At 57.4% G+C, this 16,385-nt stretch overlaps 1 protein-coding gene across 7 annotated transcripts; it reads right to left on the bottom strand.

Annotated features, from left to right (window-relative positions):
* Positions 1-1,273: 1,273 nt before the first annotated feature.
* Positions 1,274-16,060, bottom strand: EPN1 (epsin 1). 7 transcript variants are annotated; one of them, XM_025985309.2, is made up of 11 exons: positions 15,755-16,026; positions 12,952-13,285; positions 8,485-8,734; positions 7,382-7,506; positions 6,882-6,956; positions 6,233-6,316; positions 4,455-4,740; positions 3,690-3,800; positions 3,384-3,467; positions 1,983-2,240; positions 1,274-1,884 (listed from the first exon to the last, which is right to left on the bottom strand). In XM_025985309.2, exons 2-11 carry the CDS (start codon positions 13,177-13,179, stop codon positions 1,676-1,678), a joined length of 1,710 nt encoding a protein of 569 aa, XP_025841094.1. In that variant the 5' UTR covers positions 13,180-13,285; positions 15,755-16,026; the 3' UTR covers positions 1,274-1,675. The 7 variants fall into 7 exon arrangements, with proteins under 7 accessions (XP_025841094.1, XP_025841095.1, XP_072615922.1 ...); XM_025985310.2 differs by having other exon boundaries at positions 12,952-13,269; positions 15,755-16,019; XM_072759821.1 differs by having other exon boundaries at positions 15,272-15,757.
* Between the last annotated feature and the right edge of the window lie 325 nt (positions 16,061-16,385).

Raw genomic sequence — 16,385 nt, 5'->3', positions numbered from 1 at the left:
CAGAGCCATGGTTAGCATTTCTATTTTATGTTGTCAACTAATATTCCACTGTATAATGGCCAGTTTGGTGCTTCATTAGGTTTAAGCCTAGAGTGATAATGGAAAGGGCGAACATACTCCTAGGTACCAGAAACACTTCTGCCATGTGCTTCATTCCCCTTGGAGAGTAGAGGGTTAATGCTTGCAAGTCCAGGGTAAATAGGTACTAGTACATCCCCTAGGGGCAGAGGCAGCTCCCAGGGTGCTGGAGGAGGGGGACTGGCCAGGAGCACCAACCATGAAATTCAGCTGGCATTCAAGAGACTAGAAAGCAAGTCATGACACTCGTCCACAATTGTGCATGCTTGAAAACGTCCATAAAATGTGCATTTTAAGAAGCAATCTTTAAAAGGAGCCCTCTGAAATTACAAATATACAAAATAAAATAATGAGTGATGAAAAAGAACTAGCCCTAAAAGTAAAATGACAACAGAGAAATAACAGGAAGCAAAAGATGACAGAGCCCATGGGGAGTGTGTGGCTGTCCCATGGGCTAGAGTAGGATAGGCCTGCAGAAACCAGCACGAGGAGATGCATGGAGCTAACTTTTCTTAGCCCAATGGTAAATGTATTTGGCTCACAGACCAGGTGGTGTCTGTCACACCTACTTGATGCTGCCTTTGTAGGTGTAAGCTGTCACAGACAATATGAAAATGAGTGGCTGTGTTCCAATAAAACTTTATTTACAAAAATCAGCAGGCAGCCAGCTGGCTTGCATGGCTTGTGCACACCGATGGCTCAGAAGGGGTGTGGGCTCCCATGTGCAGGGTGGGGAGGCAAGGGGGGGGGGGCAAGCAGGACAGGATTCCGCACGGAAGGCAGACAAGTTATCAAAGGAGGGTGAAGCAGAGGCTGGCAGAGGCTAGCAGAGACAGGCACAAGGAGGGGAGACAACACGCACGGGCAGGACAGGCTAACACAGTGGGCCACACCAGCACACACACCAATATCCCAGGGAGGAGGGGAGCAGGGCAGGGTGCATGTGGGGGTCCTGGGCTGGGAGCACAGTGCAGGGCCTCTGTGTCTGGAGGCACAGGCCCATCACAGACCAGGCCCTCCTCCCACCCCACCCCACCCCCGCCAGCCCCTCTCTGGCCCTCCTCTGCCAACACACCCACGGGACCCCCCTCCTGCCCTTCCCCTACAAGTGCCCACAATGGGGACAGGTCAGAGCAGCTCAGCGGGAGAGCTGGAGCAAACCACTGAGGCAGGAAGAGATGGATGGGAGCCACACTCGTGAGAATTGCCATTTATTCCTGAAGTTGCCAAAATTATCACCAAGGATTCACCAAGGGGTGCTAACGGGGACGAGGAGGCTCAAACACTGATTGAGGGGCCAGTTGGGAGGGAGGGGGATGGGTGGGGGGACCCCCAGCTGTCCCTCCCCTTTCTAATGCCACAGGAAAGGGGTCCTCCTCTGGCCAGCACCCCTCCCCATCCCCCATGTCCAGTTTCTCTCCAGGGAGGTGGGGTGGGGGGACATGGAAGAGGGTGTAGTGTGAGTGGGCCCCAGGAGGGGGAGGGTGCTGGGGTGGGGGCGGGGGTCCCCCCCGCTTCACATGCACTCACAACACTGGTCTCTCAAGGAGCAGAAATGGGGGAAGCCAGGCCAGGCCAAATCCCCCTCCCTCCTGGATTATAGGAGGAAGGGGTTAGTGTTGGGGGCTGGGGGGCCTGGGGGCATCATTGGGGGCAGGCCGGGGCCCCCGCCAAGGGGAGAGATGTATGTCGGTGGTGCTCCAGGGACCGGAGGCACAGGGCTGAGCCGGAGCTGGTTCAGGGTGAGCGTCGCAGGGGGCGCGGGCTGAAAGGGGTTGGTGACGGAGGGGCCAGTGGTCGGAGCTCCTACAGGAGAGAAGAGAAGAGGAGACATGCAGAGCAGGGTCAGGGTTGCCTGGGGAGGAGGTCAGTGGGCAGGACCAGCCTAGAAGGCCCACACTCACCGCTTGGCAGGAAGGGGTTGGAGGCCTTGGCTCCTGGCGGCGTGGGGCCTGGCCGGCTGACCAGCGAGTCCAGGTCAACGAGGGCTGCATTAGGCCCCAGGAATGACTCTGGTGTCTTCCGTGTGGGCGGTGGGGGGGTTGGAGCAACTGTGGGTGGGGGGCTCCCCACAGCCTCAGCCAGAGAGCCCCCGACCCCACTCATGTCGAATGCCCCAGGACTGCGGGGGGGCACCTCTCCAGCGAGCAGCTCCAGCTCCCCTAGAAGGAGCCAGAGAGGGGGTCAGGGGAAGATGAGCAGTGGGGACCTGGTACAGGGAGGCCGTGGTCCTGTGAGGCAGAGCCCAGGGAGGGACACGCATCCGAGGACATCAGCTGACAACCTGCAGGGCACAGACTGCTGGGAAAGAGCCAGCGAGGGGCAACATGACCTAAGGGATGCTCCTCTGGTCCCACAGAAGCCCCACTGGTTCCCTGGTCCTCAACAGAAGCTTCAGGGTGGGCAAACAAAATCCTAGCAGCCTAGGTGACTTCTGTTAGCTTGACATTTGGCTTAAAAAGAGAGATTTAGGAATCCTTTGTGATGTCAGGAAATGCACAAACTGGTGTGGAGATACAAGAAAAGGCCCAAAGGAATATCAACTGCAGACTGTGCAGTAACCAAGGACCCTGGGGGATGAGTCGGGACTGTGGGGGCCCTGCCTGTCCTTCTCGGTTCACCTCCCATCTGTCCTGCATCCTCCCGCTCCTACGGGTCTGACTCACTCAAAGATGAGCAAAGAAAGGAAGCAAGGGGAATACCACTGCTGCAGGAAGACACATTCAGCGCCTCCCAGGTACAGGCTCCTGTGCCCTCCCAACACCTCGCAGGGACTGGTCTTATCTCTGCCTGGAGAAGATGCAGGAGACAGGACGCCCAAAGACAAGATGCCCCATGGACAGGACGCCTGCTGGGCAAGGTGCTATCCTGAGGCAACAGTGGGCATGCAAGGAAGGGGACACGGTGACCAGAGGCCCCTTGTGGTCACTGTGTTGCCACACTGCTGTCAACCCAGGTATAGCTGGTCAGGCCATCAGACATACCAAGAGAAACATTCCAGGGAAAGAAATCAATCAGGTCAGTACTTGGGGAAATTTCAGAAAGAAAACTCTTTATATTATTTTTACTATTCTTGCAAATTTTCTCTAAATATAAAGTTATTTGAAACAAACTTAAAACTTTCATTTTGAAGATACAACATCAAGCCTCAATAAAATTGCCCGGGTGCTAGGTCTCATCTGAGAGCTGCATCCACCTTGCTTAACCCCTCACTCAGAAGCAGTCCACAGGGACTGCAGGACCACCTGAGGAGCCCACAGGCTGGGTGGGGCCAGGGTGGGGATGGTGGGTGGGGTGGGGCTCACCTGTGCTGCTCCCAGAGGTCGGTAGGGCTGTGCGCAGTCGGTCAAAGTCAGAGAACTCATCTGGCTCAGCATCAAACCCCACTGCTATATGGGCGGGATATCAGCTCAGCTCATCAAAGAGACCAGCCTTCCGCTCCCCCTGCCCCCCAGCACCCAGGATGTCGGCTCAGCTCATCGAGGGGTCCGGCCTCCTGCTGCCTCCCAGCACTGAGGAGACCAGACACATCCCACATTCACCTGTATACCTCCCACACCACACACACTCAGACCCTGTCTGCTTGACCCCAGAGCCCACCCAGTACCTACCTGCGGTGCCATTGGTGCTGGGCTTGGCAGGTGACCCTCCCCAGGGGTCCGAGAAGGCCGGGGCTGGAGCCCAGGGATCAGAGGCAGGGGGTCCGCCAGCTGGGGCCCCACCTGGGTGAGGAAGGAGGCATGTGAGAGGCTGGTGGCTGGAGGCACTGTTACCTAGAATCTGTGCCCATCCCCTCCAGCCTCTCCCTTCTAGGTCTATCACCTCCCCAAAGCCCCACCCTGCTCACCAATGTTGTAGGATGCAGCTAGATATCCCAGGGGCTTCGGGCCCAGCCCCAGCCAGCCCTGTCCCCATAATCTAACCATGGTTCACACACTGCTGGGCCTCTGCCCATGTATCCGTTCCTGGCAAAGCCCTCCTCCGCCTTGGTGCCTCTAGGAAGCCCCCTAAGAAGCTCCCCAGCTGGGAAAGCAGCCTTGGGTGTGTGCCTCACCTAGGTGTGCCCAACTCCACACCTCAAGCCCCCACAGCTCCCTGAAGTCCCCACCGGGTATGTGACCCCTTCCCAGCCTGCCTATGCCCAGGATCCGCAGCCACCCCACCCTGACTCCACCCTAGCAGCCTCTCCACACCCCAAGAGCCCAATACCCTTCTCATTGTCCTTCAAGGTTCCCTCACCCATTCTCCTCTGGGCTGTCTTATCTGACCCCCACAGCTGCCTGTCATCCACTTGACTATCTGTTCCTGTTCCCAGGGTATATCCCAGACTGCACACTGGATGTGGGGGCTGAAGCAGGAGGGCAATCAGCACTCACCATCAGAGCTCCCCCATGGGTCAGGCGTGGGCCCCTCTCCAGCAGCAGGGGCCTGGGTCCCACCCCAAGGGTCAACTGAGGGCCCCGCAGGGGCAGCAGGCCTCCAAGGGTCCCCAGAGGCTGGTGTAGGGGCCGGACCACCCCAGGGATCAGCAGCTGGAGGGACAGGGGCCCCACCCCAAGGGTCTGAGGTGGGGGCACTCATGGGCGCTGGGCCGCCCCAGGGGTCTGAGGCTGGTGGTGGAGCCGGGGCCGTGAAAACATCAGCAAGATCCATGAGGGATGACTGCAAAAGACAAAGGACAAAGAGCGTATATAGCATGAGCAGTGTAGCCAGGGGACTGGGAAGAGAACCTAGATGACAGACGCTACAGAAGAAGAGAGGGGAGAGTGAGCTGGAGTGTGATGGGGTGTGATGGGGGAAGCCCCAGAGCCAAGGAGGGACAGCCAAGGGCCACGAGACAGGAGGAGTCAGCCTCCCCACCTCCCATTCCTGCTATGCCCCAGCTCTGTCTGCCTCCCCTACCACCAGCCCAGCCACCACCAAATGCCAAGAGTGCCACCTGGCCCTGCCCCAAACCCTCCATCCACTCCCAGTCCCCAACAAGGACAGAGGCCAAGGTCCAAAGCTACCCCTCACCCACCCTCTGGGAGGTCTGCCTGGGTCTCCCACCCTGAGTCCACCCTGAATAGTCCTGGCCCAAGGCTGAGCACTCATCCCGCATCACCACATACTCCAGATGTCCATGGCTACCCGTATGCACACATACACCCTTGTGCATACAATCTCCCCACATCCGGGGATGAACCCAGCTAACCAGAGCACTCAGCATCTCTGGATACAGAAGTGCCACACCTCTTGTCCCCACAGGACAAAAGTGGCAGGGTGCTGGGACCAAAGCCCTGCAACCCTGGTGCCACCTTCCTCCAGGACACTGAATTGTCAGGCATCAGTGAGACCCTCTGGCCAAGGCTGGCCTGAGCAAGCTTTTCTTTCTTTTCCTTTTTTTATTTGATTTGATTTATTTATCCATGAGAAACAGAGAGAGAGAGAGAGACAGACAGACAGACATAGGCAGAGGAAGAAGCAGGCTCCATGCAAAAGCCCAATGTGGAACTCGATCCCAGCATCCTGGAATCACGACCTGAGCTAAAGGCAGATGCTCAACCTCTGAGCCACCCAGGTGCCCAAGCTTTTCTATCAAGAGCACCCCCATGGCTAACCAGTCAGCCAGCCCAACCTCGCTGCCCCCACCCCCCTGCCAATCAGGAGGGCGTCTGCACTCCTTCACTGTGGAGACGCTCAGGACACCCACAGTGCCTGGTGAGACCATGGAGGAGGCCAACTTGGATGCCCCAGCTACACGGGTGACCTTGGCCCTGACATGTGGAGCAAACCCCGTCCACTCTCAGAGCCAAGAGAAGGGTTGAAGCAGCACAAACTGAAACAGCACCAAACCTCATTTGTCTCCACTGGGGGGCCTAGAGGCCCAAAGGCTGGGGACCAGACAGGTCTCCCTCACCCACCAACCCTCGGGGTCCAGAACAATGTGAGTGTGGATGAACTCTATGCTGTCCCCTTCCTGCGCAACCAGGTGGGGGTTTTCACTCTACTAAGCCACAAGAACTGACCAGCAGAAGCAACATCTCCCACAGCAAATACAGGCAAAGGTCTCCGACAGAAGCATCTTCCAGTCTCCACACGCGTCCACAAGAAGATGGTTACCTGCTGCCGCTGACACCCTGACACCCTGTCCCAGGCCCCTGCCCATGCTCACCTCCTCCTGGCCACCGGTCTCCCTCCTGCTCTCCTCTATAGCCATCTGCAGCCTCAGGTCATCCCCGCGGCGGATCCGCTCTTCCTGTTTGGGTCATGAAAGCAGGCAGCAAAGGAGGCTAAGAATGCGAGCAACTGGGGCCCAAGAACCCTCTCCCCCACAGACAAAAGTGACAAAATTAAAATGGGATGTGGACAACGTGTGAGAAGAAGGGGATGGGGAAGAACGTGTGGTCTGGGAGAACGGGGATGTAGGGATGGTGTGCAGGAGGTGGGCCTGGTTTGGCACTGCTCTGACAGGCCTGGGAAGCGTGTGGCCCAGGGGAAGATGGGCCCTCCCACCAGGTGCCTGACTGCAGTGTCTGCTGCTGGTTGGAGAGGACCAAGCCTTGGACTGTGACGGAGGGCGAGGAAAGGGCTCCCTTGCCACCCAGAGCAGCTAAAAGGCACCTGCTTCCCGTACTGGGACTGCACCCACCTGAGGACCCATCTGAAGACCCATGTGACACAGGTCCCATAGCTGGAAATGCTGAGGCAAATTTGTGCACACTAAGGACAGGGCTGGAGGGGGCAGCAGGGAGGGGCAAGGAGGCAGGGACCTGAGGAAGGTCTGAGGGGAGCCCTGGGAAGGGTAGGGAGGCTGCTCTGACCTTGTCGTGCTCCTCTCGGCTCAAACTAAGGGCCAGCTGGAGCTGGACGTCGTCCTCGGGGCCGCAGGACGGGGGCTGGGGGAGAAAGAGTATGAAGGGGCCGGGGCGGGACACAAGATGGGGAGAGAGAGGGAGGGGGAAGGAGAAGAGGAAAGACAGACACACACACAGAGCAACAGAGGAGAGTCAGGGATGGAAAGAGCTGGAGACACAGTCAAACACAGAGAGACAAGCATGGGACAGGAGCTGTGAGGGACAGGCATCCCTGAAAGAAGGGACAAGAATGCCCAGGACGAGGAGAGAGGAAGACCAGGTCAGGGGGCAAGGGGAGGGAGAGACAGAATGAAGCAGGGAGGGAGGGACAGTCGGACAAGCAAGAGAGGTGGGGAGGGGGAGACAGCACAAGCCCTTAGGAGCTGAGGGGTGAGGGATGGAGATGGGATGGCAGAACCAAAGTCAAAACGCCCTGCCGCGCCCGTCACACCCACCCAGGCCAGTACCTGGTCAGCCTCCTCCTTGCTCATGGCCAGGGCTAGCTGGAGCTGCAGCTCCTCCTCCCCGCTACTCTGTGGCCACGCCTGTTCTGCCTCGGGTGGGGGCCCGGAGCCCACCGCTGCTGAGGAGGCTGCAGTGGCAAAAAGCAACTGACACAGGTGGAAAAAAAGAAGGGGACCCTGTAGCCCCAACATTGGGCTTCCACTGGGGGTGGGGGCAGGCTGGTGAGCCAGGTTTGTCCAGTATCCCCGGAAGATGAGGGATGGGGGTCAAGGAAGGACAGCCCTGCTGGCCCAAAACCACAAGTCCACCAGGTGAGGGAGGAAGCTTGGAAGCCTCAGAGCCCATGACCGGAGTTCCCACACTGTATGCCTGGGGCCTGGTACAGAGCCCATGGAAACACAGGTCCTTCATCCCTGGTCCCACAAAGCTCCCAGCATGTCCAGGGCCTGCATTTTCAGAGCTAGTGGAGAACTGTGTGGCAGGAACCAGCTGGCATTAGGGGAAGGACGGTACCAGCATCCTCAACCCCCAACCCCATCCTGGGTGTGACTGACACAAGAGGTGACTGGCAGGAGGAAAGAAAGGGAAGGAGGGACAGAGAATGCGAAGGAGGTGACCACCTGCAAGGAGGGATGAACGGGGCACAGGGGCTAACAGGTAAAGGACCAGCTAAGCTTGGGAGACATGCCCACCTGCTCCTCCCAGCTGGCCCTCCTCAGAGAGCTGTCACTAATCTCTGACCTTGGGCAGCCCCCTGGCAGGACCAAGGGAGCACCATCTGGCAGCTCCAGGGCCTGCGTGGAGGGCAGGGACATACCTGGGCCCTCAAGTGGCTCTTGGTCAACATTTGGGGGTGAACAGAACACTTCTCAGCTCTCGAGTCCCACAGTGTGGGGAAAGGGACAGGGAAGGAGCCTCCTGTGAGGGGATAGCCTAAAGCTGAACTCTAGCCCACCTGGCTTGGAAGGAGGGGGAGCAAGAGGGCTCGGCACCTGGACACAAGGCACCTGGCAAGGAGGCACCCCAGACCCTTGGCCACCAGGGTATTTGAGAAAGCCGGGGTGGAGGAGGCTGGGCTGGACCTCCTGGGGGCAGCAGGCCTCACCAGTGGCGGTCTGTGCCAGCTTCTCTTTGGTCTTGAGCGCATGGGCACGCTCCTCTCGCAGCCGGTCCTCGTCACGCAGCAGGGCTACCAGCTGTTTGGCCTTCTCACGCACGTTCACACCCTGGTCCTTGCCATCACGGTCCACATACTGGAAGTCCTTCAGCGTCTGCACAGCATACATGTTCTCCTTGCACTGCTGAGACACACGCTCTGAGCCGGTCTTGATGAGGTACTCCATCAGGGTCATGGCCTTCGGGGCAGGGGGGCACACCAGTCACTCACGAGGCAGCCAGGATCCCAGTCCCACATAACCAACCCACATAATATCAGCAGGTGGAGAAACAGACGTGGCCCATCAGCACAGTGGGCACTACCTGGGCATAAGAAAGAACGAAGCACAGCTGCGTGCTGCCGCCTGCAGACCCTGAAAACATGCTGAGTGTAAGTAACCAGATGCCAGAGCACACACGGCCCAAAATTATGCTCACGTGAGACATCCTCAGGCACATCCATGGAGGAAGGAGGTTCATGGCTGCCAGGGGCTGGGTGACTCTTAATGGGAAGGGGTTTGTGTTCAGGATGACAGGAATACACTAGACCAGGGCGACGGGGACAGCTGCCCACCCTGGGAACGTGCTCGATGCCACGGCACTGCACACTTTATGAGGGTGACTCATACGGCATGGCATCTACATGTGTCTCAATAAAAAGACATAAGTAGGGAAATAACAGGTGTGGTCACTGCAGCCCCACCTGGGCTTCCCTGAGGGGTGCAGACCCGGCTCTATTTCTCTAATAGGAAAACCCAAAGTAAGACAGCCAAAGAGACATGCCTGTTAAACGACACTCAAGGCACCCAAGACACAGGAATGAAGCTGCTTTCCCTACCGTTCTGTACACCTGGGAAGCGTCACCACCTCCAATTTAAGACTTTCCCACTCTAAGGATGACAGGGAGGCAACTCCCTTACCCGAATTGGGAGTCTGGAGGGAGGTGCCGAGCCTGCAGGGGTGGTTGAGACCCCGGCTCTCTGTAGGGGACATGTGTGTCCTGGGAACAGGAGGAACAAGAGGACAGGGACGCAGGAGCACCTTGTGATTTTGCGTTTTAGGACAGGAGAACAAAGTCTCTTCTCAACAAGTTGAAATCAAATGAGAGGGTGCCTGAGTGGCTCAGTTAAGCATTTCCCTTCAGCTCAGGTCAAATCCTAGAGTCCTGGGATTGAGCCCAGGATCAGGCTCCCTGCTCAGTGGAGAGCCTGATTCTCTCCCTCTGCCTCTCTCAAGCTTGTGCGTGCGCATACCCGCACTCTTTCTTTCTCACGTGAATAAATAAAATCTTAAACACACGCACAGAGACACACATGAGAAAAAAATCCACAAGGCCACAGACAAGGGTGCACCTCAGTATGCGCCCCAGAGCAAGGTGACAGAAAGGGAGGACCTGGCCGATTCAGCTGAGCTGGCTCAGCAGTTGCAGGACCTGCCAGGGAGCCCTGCTGTGGGTCAGCACTAACTCCCCACCACCCACAGGAGCCAGGCCTGGATCTGGCAGGCTTCCTGAAGGTGTGTGAACAGAATGTGTGCCTGTGATCACAAATTAGTCTTTAACCAGCCCTTGGGGTGTTTATGCATTACAGTGGAAAGGAAAGAAGCAATCATGCTGCCAGTCACACCTGGGCTAGAAGGCAGGCAGGCTCCACCAGTCCTGGGCCAGCTGTGCTCGGACTAGAAGGGCAGCACATAGCACACATCACACACCAGTCTCCCACCCAGCAGGTCAGACCAACAGTTAAACTATGTGAGACCAACAGATCCCAGATAAACCTTGCCTCAGTCCAGGATGGGACTCCCACCCAAAAAATTATAAGAACTCGTTTCCAGGGCTCTGGAAACTTTCGAAGTACAGTTAAATAGACAATGAACCCGGAAATAACCCAAAAACCCACCAAGAGTCAAATGCACATGTATGAGGCAGTGTGCTCATGTGATGCGAGCAGCACATGCAGCAAGATAATATAAAGAAACCTCCCAGATGTGGCGGGGACCAACCTAAGCAGACACAAAGAACCATGTGCATGAGCCCATGGAAAGTTCTAGAATGAGCTTGGCAGACAGAAGGCAGGGTAGGATGCTTCTGGGGGAGGGGTGTGCTGAGCAAGCCTGGGGGAGCTAGGGACACCCTCTGTCTCCATCTGGGTGCTGGCTACACAGGTGTGTGCAAGCGAGAGAGCAGATCAGGCTGTATGCTCAAGATGGGTGCCGCAACAGCAAACGTGAACATTTTCTCAAAAGCAAGGAGTGGGACAACCCAATAGCCTCTGTTAATTTTCAAAACCACTTGCTCACAGAGGTAGAACAACATTGGCATATGGGAGTTAGTCTAAAACAGGGACCGCAACATTCTTCTAAAAGGCCCAGGAAAAATAAATAAATAAAAGGCCCAGGTGATCAATAGCCCAGCTTTTCAGGCCACACGGCCCCTGTGCTGATCCCTCAGCTCCATGTGACAGAGGACACAGCCACAGACGCACAGGCCTGTCCGCACCGACAGAACTTTACCTACGAACACAGGTGGTAGGCCAGCTTTGGCCCACGGGCCATAGCGTGTTGACCTCGGTTTAAGAAACAAAACTTGGGGCATCCCCGATGGCTCAGCGGTTTAGCACCACCTTTGGCCCAGGGTGTGATCCTGGAGACCTGGGATTGAGTCCCGCATCAGGGTCCCTGCATGGAGCCTGCTTCTCCCTCTGCCTATGTCTCTGCCTCTCTTTCTCTCTCATAAGTAAATAAAATCTTAAAAAAAAAAAAAAAAAATTTGAGACCGCTAAGTCCTTGAAGCAGGAGGTGACACAACTGAGCTAGGAGAATGGGGCTCCTCTCCCACCCCCTGCCCTCCTTGTGCCTCAGTGTCCCCTCCTAAGAGGGACCAAAAAATGTACTTCACGGGGGTTCTGTGCCCACAGCAGCATGTCTCCAGCAGAGCAGAGCCCCACAGGGCTCATCTCCTTGCCACACAGTCCATGAGCCCCACCAAGCTGCTCTCAAGGTTTCAAAAGGCCCTCCCAGTCCTGTCCCCTCCCTTCACCTCCACACGAAGGCTCATCCAGACTCCCCACCCTTTCCCTGATTCTCAGCTACACAAACACCACCCAGTCCTTCACAACAAAGAGCCAAATAATTGACGCAGCACAGACTCTGTGGGAATGAGGACCCACCCCAGGTTTGTTGAGATGGGCATACAAATGAGTCAGAGCATTTTCAGGTCTCAGGAACAGGACAGAGCGTGGCCAGCACAGGCCCCAGCTGGAGTCCATGGGTCTGGGGCTTCATCTGCCTGGTCCGTGGCCATAAAGAGTAGGCCCTCAACCAACATTCAAAGGCTTCGGCAGCAAGAGGACTCCCTGACACTGCTGCAGCTCACACCAGCTCCACCCCCAGCAGCCAGACCCTCACATGGAAGGAGGTCCACAGGCCGCTCTGAGCCACACAGCCAGGAGTGGGACCTGGGCACCTGCCCCAGACCATGCCCAATGCCAATTCCCAACCCAAGGGGAGGACACCAGGCCCCAGGATAGAAGACAGGAAACCACCTCACTGAGCATTGCCCAAAGACATGTTCCCTTTGACCACCACCCATGGTCTTGTCTGTTCACTGAAAGAGGACACATGCACGTGTCACTGGGGACCAGTCAACAGACTCTCTATGAGGGGCACTCTACCTACATTTACCAAAATGACACAGGCATGCGCCCCTCAACCCAGAACTTCCACTTCTAGAGAATGACAAACATACAAGGATATCCATGGCAGTCCTGTTCACAGAAGCAATACATCACAGACCACTTAAAAATTCATCATTGGGTAACTAGCGGGTGACGGGAGAGAGAAAAGAAAAAAGGTAGCAAATCTGCTATATTCTGATGTGAAACGATCTGTAATATTTAAACTCATCTTTTTTTTTTTTTTTTTTTTTTTTTTTAGAACTGGGATACAGCTTATACGTGATCAAATCCACTGGTTTTCATGTGCACTTCTGTGTTCTGATACAGGATGGTACCACGGCCCCCAAATTCCCTGGTGCCTGGGGACGCGCACACATGGGTCATCCTGGAGGACCACACACAAGCTGAGGACACCAGCTGCCCCGACAGGGACCAGGGCTGTGGGTGCACAGAAGGACGAACACCATGCACCTGCTTCGACCTTCTATGTGGATGAATCTTGTGAATGCGCTATGTTTTCAAAGTGAAGTTTAGGTCACAGGACTCAAAATCTTAAACCCTTGTGTTTGTTGCCCTTGTTAAATGAGAAGAGGAACAAAAGGAGAGAGATTTCACGTGAAGACCTAGAACTCCAGCTCCTCCTGCAAACTGGGAAGGCTGGACCTGATGGCACTCCCAGCAGAGCCCTGCACCTGCCCATGAAGACGTGTGCACGTGAAGCCCGCTGCAGCCCGGGCACTGACCTTGTAGACGTGCCGCCAGTTCTTGCCATGGTCATTGAGCCGCTTCCAGATCATGCTCATGATCTCAGAGAAAGCAACGACGTTGTAAGTGAGGTCCGCGATCTCAGACATTAGGGAGCTGGATGGGCCCCAGGGGTCGTTGCTTGTGGCTTCTCGGACCTTGATCTCGGCCTCCGAGTAGTTGTGGACTATGTTTTTCATCTGGCGCCGCAGGGACGAGGTCGACATGGTGGCAGGTGGTGGTGAGCCCCTTGGGGTGTAGTGAGAGGAGGAAGCTCGAAGAAGCAGACAGCGGCAGGCGCTGCTGGGTCACCGCATCTGAGGAGGAAAGACCCTTTGGAAACACAAGTGGGACCTGGGGCTGGCTGGTGCACACCCTCCTGGGGCTCCCCCCTGCCCCTGGGGCCTAGAAGCTTCTAGCTTGTTAACCCCTGACTTAGGCAGTCTACCTTTCAGTTCCTCAAACATGCCCAGCTCCTTCCTGCTTGGGGGCGCTGCTCAGCGAGGCAGAATGTACCAAAGAGGATCGCAGGTTGGGGCACCTCAGCTAGGCACATCCCGGCCACCTGCCTTGGGTGGGCCAGGAACTCTGGCATTTCCATTTTCCACTCTAACAAGTGGGGTTTTATCCCGTAACCCAGTGGATAGGAAGTATGCTGTGAACACGAGATGAACACCCTGTTCTTCATTCCCTCACTGCCCAGGTCACTCCCACTCACCCCGAGAGCTCTGTGTAAGATTCCCAAATTTCACACCCAAACACCATGGTCATTGTTGCCCAGGGGCCCCAGAGGCAGACTGTGCCACCCTCGTGACTTTATACTAGTCCAACTCTGTAGCTACAGTCGACCCTTGAACTCCAGGGGGACAGACACCACGTCACCATGGACGTGACTTTTCCAAACAGAGCAGCTGACCCAGAAGAGCTGGAAGGAGGGAGGGCAGGGAAGACCTCCAGAGCAGGAGTGGACAGGACAGACCCTGAGGCAGACACAAGGACACATGGAGAGGAGACCAGAAGGAACAAAGAGGTGAGAGGCGGGGGAATGCCAGGGGTACGAGGCGTCCCAAGGGTGGGAAAGCTGGAGGTTCAGGGAGGAGAGATAAGGATGAGCATGGCTGCTGCCTAGGTCCCTGCAGCATGCCAGGCACTCCTGGACCAAAAGATGACCATTATCTCATCCAATGCCACCAGCCTCATTCTAACTGACAAGAAGACAAGGGTTCATGGAGACTTAACTCAGCCAAGGTCACACCCAGCACAGCAGCAGACTCAACCTCTGGCTGCTTGGACACACCAAAACTTACACTTTTAAACTAACTGGCGCTGAAACAAAGGCAACGGAAGAAAGAGAAGGCTGGGAAGCAGGCAGTGACCGTGACAGCAAGCAGTGACATGACCCTACTCTGTGCCAGGCATTCTGCCCCGTGCTTTACGCACAGTGACTCAACCAATCCTCCCAACTCCATGATTCACAGCATCTCACAGGGTAGGGAACTGAGGCACAGCAAGAGCCGCCTTTCCCTGGCTCCAGAGTGGACTCTGACAACCACAGTCCACATCTATGCCGACGAGCCTCCCACAACCCGCCTACATCCTGGGACAGGCAGCCAGCCCCAGCTCTGAACTCAGGCACTGAGACACACACAAAGACACACACAGTCAGGGGGCCGAGCAGGCCAGCCGGAAACTCTGAGGTGAAGAGCTGAGGGGACCAACACAGAGGACGCAGAGGGACAGGAACAAGACAAACAAGTGGAGAAAGAGGCATCAAGAAACCTGGACGGAGGAGACACAGCGAGCCAGACACGTGGCAGACGACACAGAGCAAACACAGAGACCCAGAACGAAAGGATAGCAACCTGGCACTGCAAAATTACAGGAGAAAAACATGGTACAGAACACACAAAGCTTGGGCCCAAACTCTGGCTGTGAGCTACCAACAGGAGCCAGTCTGCACGACTCTGACACACAGCAAAGAATTCCTACCTGGCAGGCCTGGTGATTAAATACAATGGGTACATACAGTGCTTAGCTCCCTGTCCCACAGATAGTGGGACCTCAATAACGCTGCCCGCCAGTCATTACCAGAAGCAAAGAGCATTTCCAAAAGTGTGATAACGGAAGATGCTCCATTCTAACTGCAATTGTAGGAAAGTGCGTTAGAAAAAACGTCAGGGCATCACACAGCTAAGATTTCAGGTACTGCTTAGGATGGGACCAAGTTTTCCAAAATAAACGGATTCAAAGAAAGGTTATCAGATCAGACGGAGGACAAATGCGAGGGCAAATCCTGCGAGAGGCGTTCAAAGGACTCACAGAACACAGGTCGGGATCTGTGAGCAATCATGGAATCCAGAGCTCCGGGCGGCGGACCGCAGGGCCACGTCCGTGCACACCCACAGCCCCGACCTGGCGGGCGAGGGGGCCGGGGTGTCACCCCAGATATACCACAGGCCGGCGAGCACGGATGGGGCCTGCCCGCGGAGCCCGGCTCCCGAGACCCGCGGGAGGGCACAGGGGGGCCCCGGGCTGCAGGGAGGAGCGCGAGGACGCCAATGAATGGGAAACAGGCGACAGGTAAGCCCCGAGGCCCGGGAACTGCAGACACGAAGCCCGGCCGTCACCCCGAGCGCCGCGCGCGGATCCCAGCGGACAGCGACGCCCGCAGCAACCGAGGCCAGGGCGCAGGCCGGCGGACGCCCGAGGCCGGCTGGCCGCACACAAAGGCCGCGGGGCTGAGCCGACGGGCCACACGCGACGGACGCCCGAGCGCCCTCAGCGCCCCTGGACCGCGCTCACCTCGGCCCCTCACGCCGGGCTCCGGGGGGTCATGGCGGGCAACCCCCTGCCCCCGCTCGGCCTCGGTGTCGCGGGGCGCGCGCCTGGCCGCGGGCGACGGACGCACAGGCGCACTCAGGTGCACGGACAGAAGCACGGAGTGGGCCGCACGCCGAGGGCCCCGCCGCCCCGGCGCCCGGGAGGGGCGCAGAGAGCCGGGCGGGGGAGGGGAGTCGCTGAGCGGACGGGAAGCAACCGGAGGCGACGGACCGGAAGCGGAAGTGGCGACGCGCTCCTCCCTCTGCGCCGCACCCGGCGTACTCGCCCGCAAGGAGCCTACGCAGCCGCCACTTCCGCGGCCCTGCCCGCCCCCTACTCAGCGTCACTTCCGGCGCGCAGGCACCCCCGCAAAACCCCGGGGCCAACCTCGGAGAGCAGGCCTTATTAGAGGGATGAGGGCTGCCAGCGCGGCCGAAGGAGGCGGGGAAGGGACCGTGTAGTCGCCAACTCACGCGGCCACACCGCCCTCTGCACCTTGCGGCGCTTTGGGGAACTGGCGTCGCCAACACCGCCTCCCCACCGCGCGAGCTAGCCTGCCGCCACGCCCCCCTCCGGCTGGAGCAGGCGGCCACGCTGGCAGGGTGTGCCCCGG

Source organism: Vulpes vulpes, chromosome 1 (genome assembly GCF_048418805.1).
Source record: "Vulpes vulpes isolate BD-2025 chromosome 1, VulVul3, whole genome shotgun sequence".
In the NCBI taxonomy this organism is placed as follows: Eukaryota; Metazoa; Chordata; class Mammalia; order Carnivora; family Canidae; genus Vulpes; species Vulpes vulpes.
The sequence above is the reverse complement of the archived record's forward strand: the minus strand, read 5'-3'. Positions and strand labels throughout refer to the sequence as shown.

Bases quoted from the DNA above. Each gene is read 5' to 3' on its own strand.
- EPN1 (XM_025985309.2), bottom strand. From the start codon at position 13,179: ATGTCGACCTCGTCCCTGCGGCGCCAGATGAAAAACATAGTCCACAAC. The intron at 3,468-3,689 runs GTAGGTACTGGG...CCGCCCATATAG, and splicing joins CAGCACCAATGGCACCGCAG to CAGTGGGGTTTGATGCTGAG. The intron at 2,241-3,383 runs GTGAGCCCCACC...GGCTCCTTCTAG, and splicing joins GACCTCTGGGAGCAGCACAG to GGGAGCTGGAGCTGCTCGCT.